We start from the raw sequence: 16,035 nt of genomic DNA on the forward strand, positions 1-16,035 counted from the left end.
ACGCTGGGAAAATCATGAGGGAAGTGAAACCCTCCTCTCTGCAGATGCGAATTCAGGGCCTCCTGGGCTTTTAGAGAGGGAATCTGTAGCAATAGGAAAGGCAAAGCTTGGTGTTCCATGCAAGGTCCCAGCCCAGAGCCAACACAAATGTGCTGGAGATGCCTGGATGGCTGATGGTGGAAGCATCAAACAGAAGCACAGTGGCTGCTGCTGCCACCAGCCCTCTGTGGCCTGAAAGCAGCAAGTTGGCAAATGCTGGCAGAAATTGTATCACATTCCATGTTGGTACTGTGGAGAGGAACACAAGTTTTCCACCAAGAATCCCTGTTTGTCACTGGGCAGTGAGGGGGGAAAAGAGAAGGGGGTGTAGTTGAGCCTTTCCTTGTGGACAGGGCAGGGCAGGAGTCAGCATCAGGCTGAGGAGAATGGATGGAAAACTTACTATTCAAAGTTTTTGGGTGTCTTTCCATCATCTTCCTCCCTCCACAGCCTTGAGGCATCACAGACCCTGCAGGGACCTGCTGAAAGGAGTCAAACCATGGGTTAACCTGGGCACAGTCCCCTCAGCACAGTTCTTCCCCTTCCTCAGACCTTCCAGAGCTCCAAGGAGCCCCTCTGTAGCTCTTTGTCAGTCATGCTCAGACACTTTTTTCACCTTTCCCTTTTTTTGACTGTTTTTAACCAGACTCTAAGTGGGTGGATGGAGCAGTGGGGTCCCATGCAGATCTCCTGGCACCACAGCCCCTCTCATTCCCTGTGAACTACCCAAGGGGCCACCTCAAGTCCTTCTTCACCCTCCAGCCACTCTCTGGAGCAGGATATTGTTCCTGGCACATCATCCCTGGATGTCTTTTAAGATACTTGGGAGAAGAACCACTCAATGCTGAGCCCAGCTTCATCAGACACATTTCCTGCTGATGGAGGCTCAACATCCACTGCTCTGGATGGACCTCAAGAAGCTTCTTGAGCTGTGTTTCTTTTTCTGGCAGAAGATCTGGCCTAGGATGCTCTGTTTCCCTTTTCCCAGGATTTGAAGTCATGTCTGTGGAAGCTAGATGACTCACAACTCCCTGGAGACCTTTTGATGTTTCTTCTTTTACACTTTGGAAAAGGAAAAGCTGTTAAGTGCTGGAAAGCCCCTCTGCAGACCCAAGTTTTCCTTTAGTTTGAGTGGGCTCAGAAGAATGTGCTTGTTTACATTAAAAATGAAGAGCATCCTTGTTATCCTGCAAGAGGAGGAGGAGGGAGGCTGAGGGGACACATCAGATGTGTCTGTGCCAGCAATGGTGCCAGGGGGGGACAAGGGAGCTGGGCAGAGCCTGTGCTGGGTTTGGGGTCCCAGAGGGTGATGAGCACTCCCAGCTGTGCAGGAAACACAACCAGACATTGTGCACTTGGGAAGGCACTGCAGGAGCAGCTGGGCTGCCAAGGCAGGAGAAATGGAGCATCACCCTGAAACTCGTCCCCAAGGAGGCAGTGGGAAGGTTTGGAATAAGTTTTCCCTGTTTTCTTCTGTTCTACTCAGTCACTTTGAATCTTTTCCATTTACAATAGGAGACATCCTTGTCTGGTTTCTCTAAACCCTCTTCACCCATTCTGTGTGTAAAGCTCCCCCACATTTCCTTGAGGTGCTCACTCCAGGATCTCCACAGCTCCATGTGGAAGCCCTGACTGACTCAGGACACAATCACAAACCAAAGCTGATTCTCTTCTTCCTTCCCCAAATCCCTGTGACTCCAGGTACAGCAGTGCCAAGTCCTACAGCCTGGAAAGACACTCTAAAATTAGAAAAATGAGAATCTCTTCCAAAGACTGCTTCCTACAGATGGACCCTGGGGACCACCAAGTACTGTAAGTGGTGACCTGAGATAATCCTGAGTGGGAAGTTCTGCCCAGAGGCACGAGGCAGAGGCTGCAGGAAGGCAGCTGAGTCCAGAAGCCCTTCCCAGGGCTCTGCCTGCACCAACTCCCTGGGCAAGGGAGTGCACAGCCACAGGGAGAGAGCAGGAATCACTGTGGGCATGCAGCAAACCTCACAGCTACAGCCAAGAAGAGGCAGAGCTCTGTGCCAGAAACTGGAATTGGCCTTATCTTGCTAAGGAAGATAAAATAACAGATCTGATGTCAGTTTCCTCAAACACACTAATAATGAGACTTTTCCATTTTTATCCAATGAGGTCAATCAACCACTTTAGGGTTAAGTGGAGGATGGACTCTGCACTGGAGAGGTTTCTATGCCAAGCAGCAATCAGGGGAAATGATGCTTGATGAGGACTTCAGGCTCTTTTTTTTCAACCTTGAGCCTTTTATAGCTCCTAGGGTTTAGCCAAGCAGCAGAGAGATGCTTCAGCTCAGCTTTTAAAGCAAAGCTAACAGAAAAATATAGGACATGAAAGAAATTCCATTCTAATTTTTAGTGATTTAATTCTGAACAGAGGAAGTCCTGCTAATTTCAAGATGACACTAGAACAAGTTATGAATTTATCTGCTCCTTAGTGTTTGATTAGAATAAAACCCCAGCAATCAGAAAAATAAATGCAGTTAAAAAATGTGATGAGCAAGACACATTAAGGTACCTAGATAATGTAATGAAAATGCGTTTGTGATGGGGTTATGGTCAGAGTCAGCAATCAACATCACCCCCCTCCTTGCAGGGTGACTCTCACTTATATCTATTTTTTCCTTTTTTAATTATTTAGTTTGGGGCAGGATTCTGAAGGCACAAGAAATGAGCCTTCCTCCATCAGCTGTGACTGTCACCCACGAGGTCCCAACAACCTCTGTGCCACCCAGGGGGACTCCAGCAACAAGAGCACCCTGGCAGTGACAGGGACCCAGATCCCATGGAAGTGGAGAAAAGGCAAATGCCAAGCCTGGCAGGACCATGGCTGCTTTCTCTGGGAGCCAAAGCAGCTGGGGCACATCTGCCTCCTGCTGAGGCAGCAGTGGCAAGGTGGGAGTGCTTCAGCTTCACCAGAGGCTGCCCCAGCATGAGAGCTCTTGTGCAGCTGTCACAGGAAAGCAGCTGTGCTGACACAGGTCACAAATCCCAGCCCAAAGGGGAATGGAGGCACCTTCTCCACCTCCTGCTCCTCACAGGTGAGGCTGCTCAGGATGATTGTGGCCAATTAGTGCCCTCAAGGCCCTGCATTTGATGGATGCTGTGGGGATATGAAAGGATGGAGATGTGGAGTCCCAGTGACTGCTCCTTCTCACAGGCTCAACCAAAGCAGCTGCTCATGGTGATGTTGTGGAGCTGGAAGGGAATGTGTGGGGCAGTGAGAGTCACTTCTTGACCATGGGTCCCTCATCTCCTGGGGGGAAGCATCAAAGCAGGACATGCACCTTCCATTCTGCCAGTGCAGAATGCAGCTCTCATTGCCCCTGAGAACAGTCATTAATTATCCCCTGCTCCAAACTCTATCCCTGGGGCAGCCCATGGAGCCCCAGGAGAGCAGGGGAAGGTGTGGAGGGACAGCCTTGCCCTGCACAGCCAGACAGCAACACCAGCAAAGCCAGGGAGCCACCCACAGCCTTGAGCACCCAAAAACTGCAGGGGAGCAGCCCAGGGAGCCCTGCTGGCGCCAGCCCTGCGTGGGAAATGAGGGAAATGATTCATCCTGCCAGGCCTGCCTGCCCTGCACCACCTCCTCCTTCCTCAACTCCTGCTCCACAACACAGAGGAGAAATGAAATTAAAAAAAACAAAAAGTGCTTTCATTTCCTTAGAGTTTCATTATCCCTCAAATGACCTTCCTGGCCTGGTGACTCATCTGCAGGAAATTTTCATTGACTTCCACATCTACCTAAAAGGGCACAGGGCTGAGAGGTTTGGGATGAGAGCTCCTGAAAAGCAGAGATGCTCATCCCTGACCCTCCTGCTCCAGCTTCCCACTCCAGGCAAACCCCTGAGTAGTGACTTTCACTGAGCTGCTCTTCCACCTCTCCAGCACCAGAGAGCAGCACACAGGGGCAGCCCAAACCCTGGCTGGGTGGGAGAGGTCCCATCTCAGCCCTTGCCCTCTTGCCTCTTTATAGAACAACTTGGAGCATAATGTTTGCTGTCTCTGAGCTGCTTTGATTAAGCAATGCAAAACCCCAGCTGTTTGTTTTCTCTACTGCCTCAGTAAGATGGGAAACACAAATCCCTGTGAGGAAAGATATTTCCTGCAAACAACTGCAAGATCAAAACCCTTAAAGGACATGGAGCAATAGCCTGGCCACATCCAGCTGTGCCAGCTTTACCATCTCCTGGTGGTGCTGGGATGCTTTCCACAGTGCTCAGTCATAGGTGTTCATCTCTGCAAGGACCAGGCTTGGTAAAACAGCTCAAGGCTCAGTCCCCTGAGGATGAAGGTTTTTAACATAAGGACTTTATTACTTCTATAAAAATGTACAGCTCATATCTCATGCATACACTCAATATACAAATGAGCTGGAGCTTGTAACAGTCACTGTGCTCTACAGCAAGTGGTATTTTAACCCCAGAAATTTTAACCCCCACAAGCTCCATCCTCCCTCCCTCCCTCCCTCCCAGGCTGCCCATTGCAGAGAGGAGCAGCAGTGTCCCCCTGCCCTGGGTTTCACCTTCCCCTGTGAGTGCCAGCCCCTGCCTGCAGGGACAGCACGAGGACAGGGCCAGCCTGCAGAGCTGCTCCTCCTGATGAGCTCCAGTGGGATCCCAGCTGGGAGCTGTGTCCTTTCAAAGGCTGGTGGGATCCAGGTGACCTGATGGTGCACATCCATCTGCCCAGCTCCAAAACAAGCACTGCACCTGCAGCAGACAGGTGTCCACTCCCTCTGCTGAAGGGCCTGGGGAGTGATCCAGCTCCCCTGGACATGCACAAGCCATCTAAGACCAGCAACAAAATAGACAAGGCACAGTGTTTGCCAGGGCTGCCAAAAGGGCCTCGACTCCAAGCAGCTCAGACAGGACATTACCTACATTCAAAAAGCTATAAAACTTTTTTACAAAAATAACATTTCTAGTGTTTCATATAAAAATAATACCACAGTTCATTGCCTCATGAGTTCCAGCTGTGCACAAGTGGGTGCATGGGGAGGTGGCACTGGCAGAGCCAGATTTACCCTCGAGGAAAATCAACCCCCACCAGAGTTCCACAGCTGAGCTGCTGCACAAGGAAGGACTTCACTCCAAATTAATCATTGCAATTAATCTGACTGCACCCTGTACTTGCAAAGGCCAAGATGAATCTCTCAACAAGATGCAGAAATAAGGGATGTGAGATGGCAGAAAGCAAACACAGTTGTAGTCTGTCCTCTCCCCTGCAGGGCTGGAGGAATGTCCTGAGTGTGCAATCTGACAGATCTAACAGGCCACATCCCTTGAACTCTGCTTTACAGCTGGCCCATCATTTTTTAATGATCTTGCTTATTGTGCTTTTCCTTTCATTTTTTGCATGCATATTTGTACTTAGGGATCTGATCCACTGAGGTTGGTTAGGATCTGACCCTGGATATGTATCTACTTACAAAGCATCATCTCATCAAGATCTTTGCACACTCCAGCAGAATTCATCCTGGAGTCAAGGTTTAATATGGGCTTTCAGGACTTGACCATAGATAAAACATAAGACTTATGTACAGCAATGTCAGGATGTATAAAAATCAAAATCAATTTGGGATTTAAAAAAGCCTGGTTCTGTTACAGTGCTTTCATAGCCTGGTTATCAGTGCAATCCAAAATAGAAAAACTAAAATGTGGCTGAAGTATAGGACCATGAGCAGGAATTTTGTGCTTTTTTTTTTTTTTTTTTTTTTTTTTTTTTTTTGAGGATCAGCAAATATGCTTATTTCTAGAGAGAAAATAGGCTCACAAGGGTGTAATGTCTGCTGTGGTAGAGTAAATCCTGCATAACTACATCCAGAATTGCCTTTAGCTCCACATTTCCTGGGTTTTGTGCTAGCAAAGAACAGCAAAAATGTTCCAATGATAATACAGGAATAGGAAAATTATTGGGTGACTTCTTGTTTTCTCCCATTTGTGAAGATTCATCAGTTATCCTGCACTGCAGTTGGATGCAGCTGGACACAAGGTGCATCAGCTGGCAGAAGGGGTTTATTGCATTGATTTGTCAAGACCCAGCTCTCAGAATTCATCTGCAAGAAGAAATACCCATAGCTGCTAAAAGGAAGGGTCTGGTTTCAAGGAGAAGATGCACTGTGGGTTGCCAGCTTCTCTGCATATAAGATCTGTAGCACTGACCTTCAGTCCTTGATCAGATGCAGTGTTGGTCAACTATTTCTGAAAAGCTGGGCTATCCCTCATGTCTCCAGCAAGAGAAAATGATGAGAGCAAATTCAAACAGCCCAAGGAGAGCCAGCACCCAGCTGGCCACCAGGTCAGTCTTGGTCTGACAGAGCAGAGACCTGAAGTGCAAAGACAGAAGCAGCAGAGAGTTTAAGTGCAAATTGTGTGGGTTTGGTGTTAAGATTGCTCAAGGTGGCTGAGCCCAAGTCCAACAGTGTGGTGGGTGAGTGGTTTCTTGCCTGGGCCACAATGAACCACAGAAAAATTCCCAACAGCAGCTTTGAAAATCACATCAGCTGGCACAGAACCACCAACAGCAAGAGAACAGCCACAGCCTTTGTACAAACAGTGCCAGGAGAAAAGAAGTGTCTCCCTTATTTCCAAAACACTGTGATTGGTCAGTGATGAAGTAGATATATTGTTGGGCATTCTGCTCTAAAAAAAAATCTGTGATTTTATTCCCAGACTTGCTTCCTACTGGTCACTAGTTCAGCATGAACAGCTTTTCTGCAGCAACACACATACAGGTGTGGCCAGAAATGTCCATGCCATGAAGCATTCATATCACCTCCATTGGATAGACATTGTCTTGATGTCCTGCCTGCTGGTAGAGCAAGCCCTGTACCATTTCTCTTGAAGTTTCTTCTGGTTTGACTCCAAATTTCAGATACACCCATACAAGAACAACACTGCTAGCCATCAGTCCACATACCACAGAAACTGGGATGACAAAGTGCATTTGAGACTTGGACAAGAAGCTGGGCAGAGGCAGATTTTTTGGCCTGACTGTGATCATCTGCACTCTGGCTTCGCCTGAGAATGCCTTGTGAGTAAAAGCTACTGTGTCTGAAGGCTCTTGCTGCCCTACAGGCAATGAATGATCAAATGTTGTAGTACCAACCTCCCTGCTGGTGTGGGCAGAAGCAGCTTTGTCTGTGGCAGAGGTGGAGCTTAGAGCAGGAACTGAAGAAGTGTGTGGTGTTGTGTCTGTGACTGTTGTGCCCTTCATACAATCCCAGATGGAGGGGAGATCTGAGCTAGAGCTGCTGGAAGCAGTGTCTGGTGTGTTGGCTCTGGCACTTGTAGGGTCCAGGGATCCATCTGGAGAAAGCACAGGTTGGTTTGATCCTGTAGTAGCAGACATCAGGTCTGAATGTGAGTCTCTATCTTCAACAGTGGGGTGTGGGCTGGGCTGGCTGGAGCCCATTCCTGCTGCAACATCTGTTGAGGACACAAGAGAATGTGAGGACTCTCTCTGTGCTTCTGGAGTGACCTCAGAGTGTGCAGCCTCCTCCTGCACCACGGGGCTGCATCCTGCAGGGAGCTGGGTGGGGTCCTGCCTGCCCACTGGGGGCTTGCTGGCAGCAGCAGCTTGTATTCTCTCCCTAAGTGTTGTTCCAGTCCCTTGGAGGAAACTAGCTGGAGCAGTGGTTTGAGATGGAACCATTTCTGGAAGACCAACATGCTTCTCAATACTACCAGGCCCTTCTGCTGAGGTGACAGCACGTGGTGGCATCACTGTGGCCTTTTTCCCATCCAGTTTGTCTTTGATCTTCTTCACCCAGTCTTCACTTGAATTTGCACAAATCTCCTTGGACTTCACAGTAATAAGTCTGAAAATAAAGAGGGATTACTCACTGAATAAAGAAAACACTGGTTCAGGTGATTAGGGCTATGAGGAAGGTGTGTAAACACCAAGTGTGGTCTGGATGATTCATTTCAGGAAAGGCAGGTGCTGCTGAGATCTCACTGAATGAACATCAGCTGAGCATGACTCACTAGTGAAGGGTTTTCCCCTAAGAAGATTTCACTTTCAAAAGCATTGTCCTGCTTGGACACAGCATTTCCCTCTTGTACTCAGGTCAGAAAGCTCCACAGGCACCAGCTTCCCTGGGGCACTCATGCAAAACCCTCTGATTTCCCGGGTGATGTGACACTTCCCAAGGTCACTTCACTTTGGAGCCACCCCCTGGGCTGCAATAAAATGGTGCAATGGTGCATCAACTTTAGCAAAAGCAGAAAACAACAATTATCCCAAAGAAAAAAAAAAATGGAGCTTTTCTCATTTCCAGACAAACTCACAAGTCTGAATCTGCCTTCAGACAAAGTATCTGCTTTCAGAGATACATGTGATCTCCCTCCCTGCATCTTTCCTCTGCCCTGTCCTGCCAGGTACATCCCTCAGTCCCTTTCCCACCCATTTCACCCTGATCCCACCTGGAAGAGGGGCAGCACTTACATGGTGGCGTTTTTTCTGCAGTCGGGCTCGGTCAGGCGGTAGCTGCTGATCTGCCTCTCTGGTAACGGCCTGGTAAAATTATTGCACTCCCTTGTACACTTGGAATGTGCTTTGGGTCGCCCTGAAATACAAATTTCACCTCATTCAGTGTTGGCTTTTTATCAGGGTCTCTCAAAACCGGCACTTTTTCTGTTCCCCCTTCTCCAGGGAAGAGTCCAAAGCTTGCCACAAAAGCTTCCAATCCCTGCTGAACTGAGATGAAGACAGATCCTGAGGAAGACAAAGCCAAATTTGCTTGCAGAACCCACACATGTAATAAGATGAACCCAGGAAACTGAGGGGTAAAAAAAAAACACTGTGAAAACTGTGGGCTTTGGGGACAACATTTCAGCTTGTCCCATAGGATGTGTAAGCCTCTGGACCTGCAGGTCCTTTCTCCTTTGGGTACCAGGAGGACTCACCAAAATGCCCAGAAAATGCATTTCTACATCCCCCAAAGACCTGCTGCAACCCCCACCAGAGGGCAGGATGCTCTGATCTCTCTTTATCAGTCTTATCCTTTCCTCCTGTGGAACTTCCCCTCCAGGTGAGCATCCTGCCTCTCTGCTTGCTGCTACACCTCAACACCACTGGGCTCAGAGAAAGGGTGCAGAGGAAGAATCTTGTGGTGAATGATGCTTCACTCCCACAGGTATCTCAGCAGCCCCGCTTCCCAAACCTTTCCAACCTCCACCAGAAAACACGGTTTCCAGTTTGCAAAGTGTAAAAATTAACCCCCTTTGACCCCTTCAAGGAGCAGGGCCAGTCACACCACTGGGGACCATTCATGCCTGAATCTACCTCCAGCCTCCCACAACAGGCACTTGCACAACACATCCTGCCAGCTTGTTCCTGACATCCCTGGGGGCAAGATTTACAAAAACAAGCCCTGATTTATCTGGGGCCTCTGTGAACAAAGGAACTGGCATCTGGTTTCAATCAGGCTGCCTCTTACAAAATGTTGCCTCTGATTCCCAAGTAAATGTGGCGAATTTTATGCAATTCATTTAGGAATGATCCAGGTACAAGAATGAGCATCAATACAGGAGCACTCTGAATCGTTTGAATCATTTACTGGGGAAAACCCTGGCTGCAAAGAAATCCCAAGCAAACACTCCTGTGGCCCCTCTATAGAAGCCTCTTTCCACCTCTAAGTCAAGTCAAGTTACAGCAAAACTCTTTTTTCAGGCAATAATGTCTTCTGTGGCACTTTAGGGTCAAGAATTCCCTGCTCAGGGGCAGCTGACTTGCCAGCTCCCATTAGCCAGAGGATATTCTGCTGGTGTCCTCCACTTCAAAGAGCACAGTTCAACAAAACAAGCACAGTGACGAGAGGGCCACACTGTCCCTGTGGGCAGCCAGGGATGTGCACGGTGGGGAGCAGTCCCTGACTGCTCCCAAAGACCCTGTTCCTTTGAGAACCCTGAACTGATTTTGCAATTACTGGCAGCAATGCAAATGGTTTCCATTTGGCTGAACTCCTGGTAGGTTTCTCGCAGAGTGGAGGAGCTTGGAAAGAGCTCTGTCTTCCAAGGGCAGAGAGATGTCACAGGAGTCCTCCTCCTGGGGCACACAACCCCGCTTCTCTGAGCTGCATCTGAGTCTCTGCCAAAGGGATCTGGGGTTTTCTCCACCCAGGACCGCTGCTCTCAGGAGCCACTGGCACCTGCTTTTCAGCACAGTTCCTCAAAAGACCCAGGGAGCTCCACCAGCCTTTTAGCAGAGCCAGCCCTGTTTCCTTATTTTGGGGAAATGGATGCTTGGCCACAGCTGAGCAGAGCCAGCAGTGCCAAGCAGGCTCACCCAGGGCAGGGTGACTGCCTGGTCTCCCTGCTGCCCACTTTTTCTCCAGCCCAGGAGAACCTGGCGGAGGTGTGAGCAGGGAGGAGCTCCATGCCCAGCTCTCCTCACCCTCCCGTCCGGCGGCAGCACCGATCTCTGCCTGCCCCTCTCCCTTCCCAGCGTGGGAACACAACATTCCCCGGGGCTGGGCAAAGTCCAGCCTTGCCTGCTGAGAGCAGGGCGAGCCACCACGGCGGGGCAAGCCCAGTCCCGACAGAGCCAGCCCAGCCCCGGTGGGGCGAGCCCAGCACGGCACGGTGAGCCCAGCACGGCACGGTGAGCCCAGCACAGCACGGTGAGCCCAGCACGGCACCATGAGCCCAGCACGGCACCGTGAGCCCAGCACAGCACGGTGAGCCCAGCACGGCACGGTGAGCCCAGCACGGCACCGTGAGCCCAGCCCAGCCCACCTCGGCCCGGCTCTGACCCCGCTCAGCGGCCCCGCAGCTCGCAGGGATCTTTATGCAGAGATTTTCCCACTCGCACACACTGCAGGTGACACCCCCTCCAGGACACGGCGCCGTCTCCTCAGACACCCACCCCTGGCCAGGCTGCAGTCTTCCTGTCACGTCCCCAGGGACGTGGAAAAAAGAGGAACAAGAAGTACATGATGCTTTTTTCCCGATACAGGTTATCAGGAAGTCTCCGACACTCTCGCTATCTGCCCTGAAGCGTGACAAAGCCATCACGGGGCGGCTCGGCTGTGTCTGCTGCCAGCATTGCGGCCATTGGCTTCCCGCCACCGCTTCCCAAACCCAGCCTGATGCTGCTGTGAGATCTCTGCATCCCACAGAGGTCCCTGCAGCCCGATCCCCGGCCCCGGCCCCGTCCCCATCCCCGTCCCCATCCCGTCCTGCTGTTCCCGGGGAGCTGTGGCTCACCTCCAGCCGGGGTCACCAGGCACAGAGCCCACAGCAGCAGCTGGACACACGCAGCCTTCATGCTCCCGTGGTGGGCGGAAGGAATGCCAGGCAGGGAGGGATTACGGGCACTATTTCCCACTCCCGGCTGTTTATCGCATCCTCCGGAGCAACGCAGATGCGGCCGCTCATTCCAGGATTATGAAGCCCCGCGACAGAGCTTTAGTTGTTATTCATCTCCCTCACACGTGTCCAGGGTGACGACAGGAGGCGGAGGGAAGAAGGAGAGGGGAGGGAATAGTGGTTGCAGGGATCGGGATGGCTGCTGGAATTCCCCGCTGTACTTGCACTGCTTTCCTAATACACGCAGAATACTCGGCACATTATTCAGGCAGGGACTTTCAGTGGTCGTCTACTCCCTCCTCCTCTCTCACCAATGTGTTTCTTGGCCAGTGCCAAGGCATCGCTGTCCTTAGGCTTGCGAAGCTCTCTCCACCTCCAGCTACAGCTCCCCGCTGCTCAGTAAGCTCATTAATTACCCAAAATGCCAAAGCAGTTATTCCTTTCCTTTTTGGCAGCCATCTTATAACAGCAGTCATTAGGCCAAAAAGGGACGGAATTTGCTAATCGGGATTATGATTTCATCAGCTACATTTTGATCTCAGGCTAGGCTGTCTCTAAGGAGCATCACCAAAGAGGGGTGAGCAGGGACCCAGTGACTCTGCAGGCAGCTCCTGTGCCCTGGCCGTGCTGTCTGCAGTGTGTGCTGGTGTGACAGCCTGATTTTCCATTTACACAGAGGCTGATGCTGAGAGCAGGAGCAGGAGCCCCCCAGCTCTGCAAGAACCAGAGTGTCTCGGGGCTTTCCGGCACCAGCCCCAAGCCAGGTCAGAAGCGGATATACCAACACTGCAAACACATCCTGCACTTTCTCATTCATCTCAGGTCCCAACAAACACAACAATTATCCTCTGCCAACTCCCTCAACTGAAAGATGAAGATAAGCTGAAGACTTATCAAGACAAGCTCAGAAATCGTTTTGGCCGGAGTTCTCTTAGGGCTGGTGGGAGTCTGGCATCTCTGTGCTGTGGGAAATTCCAATGGTTCCAGTTTGGATTTTAGTTTTCAAAAGAGAAAACCCCCAGATTTCCATATATTGCATTTGGGGAAAATCCCAGCTTTTGCTTATATTGTATTATAAGAAAAAGCCCATTTCAAGGAAATAAAATAAAAATTAAGGCTTGAAATAGACTGTTTGATCCATCAAGAACGGAACATGCTGAGTGTGTTGGGAAGTTCCCTGTCCCTTCCCCAAATGGTGTTTTCTCAGACTCCACAGAGCCTTACTGGAAACTTTTGTTCCCTGAAATGGCATTGCCTGAGGCCATCGGGCACCTTGGCTGCTGGAAGTGATGGCACAGCCCACACATGCTCACATCTCCCCTGAAGAAACAGGTTCTGCTTCTTCTGCAAAAGGTTTGCTGCCAGAGAAAGGCAAAGCTGAGGAAGGGCTCTGACATTCAGGTGAGTGGGAGGGGGAGTGCTTTGTTTGCCAAAGGCATGACTTGCCACAGGCGTTGTTGTTTTAAGGCAGCAGCTGCTCTCTGGCAGATAAGGCAGCTGCTGTTCCTCTGCAGATTGGGCTGGAGGTGTTTTACCTGGCAGAGGACTCCTCTAGGTCACTTTTGGACATCTCCACTTGCTCCTTCTGAGCTTGGCAGCTGGATTTGGAGGTGACATCTGCACAAGGAAATTTCCACAGCAGGAGTGTGGAGGGCAGCTGCAGCCTCAGCATGGCTTCGTGGGACACCACGAGCCACCAAGTGCTGGCAACAGTGAGGGCCTAAGCCACCACCAAGCCCTGTATTTCCCACCAAAAGCAGGACACAGAGGCACAGCAACTGCCTTCAATGGGAGCAGGCAGCTCCACTGAGCACTGACAAACCTGGGCTGAGCTGGCAGAAAACTGGCACCATCATTCCCAACCCACTTCCTATACCAGCCTCCCATCCCACCCCATCCCATCCCATCCCACACCCCACCCCACCCCATCCCATCCCATCCCATCCCATCCCATCCCATCCCATCCATCCCCTCCCATCCCATCCCATCCCATCCCATCCCCTCCCATCCCATCCAATCCCATCCCATCCCATCCCATCCCATCCCATCCCATCCCATCCCATCCCATCCCATCCCATCCCATCCCATCCCATCCCATCCCATCCCATCCATCCCATCCCATCCCATCCCATCCCTTCCCATCCCATCCCATCCCATCCCATCCCATCCCATCCCATCCCATCCCATCCCATCCCATCCATCCCATCCCATCCCATCCCATCCCATCCCATCCCATCCCATCCCATCCCATCCCATCCCATCCCATCCCATCCCATCCCATCCCACATCTGCTCCTCCACCCCAGTGGCAGACCAGACCCTACTGCACTTCTTTGAGGTCTTGCAGCATTGAGGAATCTAAAGTCAGAGGAACTGATGTATTCCAGGAGATATTCCTGATGTAAGTAGTGGTAAACTACAGGTGTTATTTCAGTCTGACAGTGAAGGATCTCAGGATTTCTCTGAGCTCATCTTGCCTTCAACAGATTTTAGCCTCTTGAGTTACAGTAGAAATTGTCTGGGTACTTGTTTCCTCAATTTGATTTAGTTTCACTTTTATTTACAGGAATAGGAGGTTGTTTTTTCAGTGTAGATCTGGACCTGATTAAATTGTGCTATGGATGAGCACAGGCAGGTGACCTCCCACACGAGCAGTCCCAGAGTCACACCATCCAAGTGATGGAATGTGCAACCCTGCGAGTCAGGGACATCCAAACCTTCAGGGAAGCAAAGAGCAGAAAAACTGAGTAACTGGGAGCCAGGGCCAGCTTATCCCAGTCTGTTCCCATTCCTCCTTGGGAGATTTCTTGAGGTTATTCTTTGCACCCAAAGGCTCTCTGAAGGGTGTTACAGCACCAAAGAAAAGCAGTAGATAACAGGAAGAGGGCTGAGGAAGTATGGCTGAGGAAGGCTTGGGAACATGGACAAGGGAAAAGCATCCACAGACATTCACCCGTGCTCCTGCCATGGAGTGTGGGCAGAGGGGGCCACACACTGGACACTGGGCACCAACAGGGGCTCCTCCAAGCTCTGGGCCTTCCAGCATTGCCCAGATGTGACCCTCAGCACCCACAAAAAGATGTTCAGAGAGTTCAGTGTCCATGCTGCATCTGAGCTCTCTGCCTCCAGCTCCTCCTCTGCTCTGAAGACATTTTTGTATCAGGACAGATGTTCTGCTCTGCTACCTACACACTGGCTTTGATGCACACAAAAGAAGAGCTCGGTGTGCTGGGGACATTGGTGACAGGTACCAGGCACGCTCAGAAGCCTAACCTTTGGTTGCTCCCTGGCAACCCTTAACCAGGAGCTCAGTTTATTGCTCCAAACCACAGATACCACAGGTCGAAGTGCCAGGTCCCATCTTACTCAGGAGAGACATGAAAGCAGCTCCAGCATTTCCCACCCAACACAGCTTTGCCAGGGCTCTTCACAACCAGCTTGAGCTGTGCCCAGAGTCAAAGTCCTCACAGGTCTAGGGAATAGATGACTAATGCCTGGGGAGTTGGTCTTGAAGGCAAAAAGCACGTTGAACCTGCAAGCTTTATATGCAAAACAATGTATGAATAGAATGTGGGCTGTGTCCTAAACAAACAGGAAATGGCCCCAGAACACCTCCCGTCCCCTTCGGGGAGTTTCCGTGCTGGCAATTTTTGCTATTTGGTTCTTTGAGAATGAAGAACTGTTTGTTGCAGTAGATTGTATTCCTTGAAATAAGGCCAAGAGTGAGAATTAAAAAGGAAAGTTAGTGAGAGCTAGGAGCCTGTATCTGACCTGGAAGAAAGATGAGAGTGGATCAGATGAGAATGCTGATGATTTTCACTCCATGGGTTCAGGAGCTCCCAAGGCCTCAGGACTTGGTGACTCCTGAAGGACAGGTGAGCAGAGCTGGTACCAGGTACTGACAGCATCTTTGTCTGCTCACAGTGTTGTCCTCCAAGGGAGACACTGACACGACTCCAGCTCTGGACATATGATGGGATTCTCTGTCCCCTGACAAAGCTCCCAGCTGCCTCGTGGCAGCTCATCCTCACACTAACCCACCTCTCCTCAGTGGCACTGGCAGCTCAGCCACTGCTCTGACACAAACCAACCCACCAAGCCCTGGCCAAGGACACCAGTGCCAGGCTCAGGAGAAGAGGAGAAGGTTCCTTAGAGCCAAATGTGGCCTCTTATTTTGGAGAAGCTTCTGTGCTTCATGTAGAGCACTTGAGCTATCACTGTAATAAGGGAGAGAATCAAATGTCAGGGGATCAAGAGAGTCTGCTTGGCACCACATGATTTCGTATTTTCTCACATTTGAGAATAAAGCAGGAAATGAGAAGCAGATGTCTGGACCTGTCTGCAGCCAGTGTCTCCACAAGAGATGGAAAACCTACAGTTTTGGAAATACCACCCACTCTGGGGCTTGTGTTTTAAGGAAATGGGTTTACGTAGAAAACGTTTTCAAAAGTAATAGAGAACATCACACTTTCACTTCTCTGAACACAATGGCTTCCTCCTTCTCTATAAATGAGAACCAATTTGGGGTCCAGCACAGTGCAAAGTGCTGATACTCTGTATTTTCTACCCGTCAGCAGCCCAAGGCAGCTAGGCTGTGGCATGCAGCTCTTCCCCTGGCAGTGTCACACCTGTGTGCAAACTGCTGGCTGATCCCAGTGGGACA

General features: G+C 50.5%; 1 protein-coding gene across 1 annotated transcript; it reads right to left on the reverse strand.

Annotated features, from left to right (window-relative positions):
- Positions 1-4,338: 4,338 nt before the first annotated feature.
- Positions 4,339-11,332, reverse strand: LOC306807055 (uncharacterized protein; the record flags this gene model as incomplete). The annotated part of the gene is made up of 3 exons (XM_079316308.1): positions 4,339-7,883; positions 8,510-8,630; positions 11,272-11,332. 3 exons carry the CDS (start codon positions 11,330-11,332, stop codon positions 6,830-6,832), a joined length of 1,236 nt encoding a protein of 411 aa, XP_079172434.1. The 3' UTR covers positions 4,339-6,829.
- Positions 11,333-16,035: the final 4,703 nt, after the last annotated feature.

The sequence above is a fragment of the Erithacus rubecula genome (genome assembly GCF_903797595.1).
Source record: "Erithacus rubecula genome assembly, chromosome: 12".
NCBI classification, from domain to species: Eukaryota; Metazoa; Chordata; class Aves; order Passeriformes; family Muscicapidae; genus Erithacus; species Erithacus rubecula.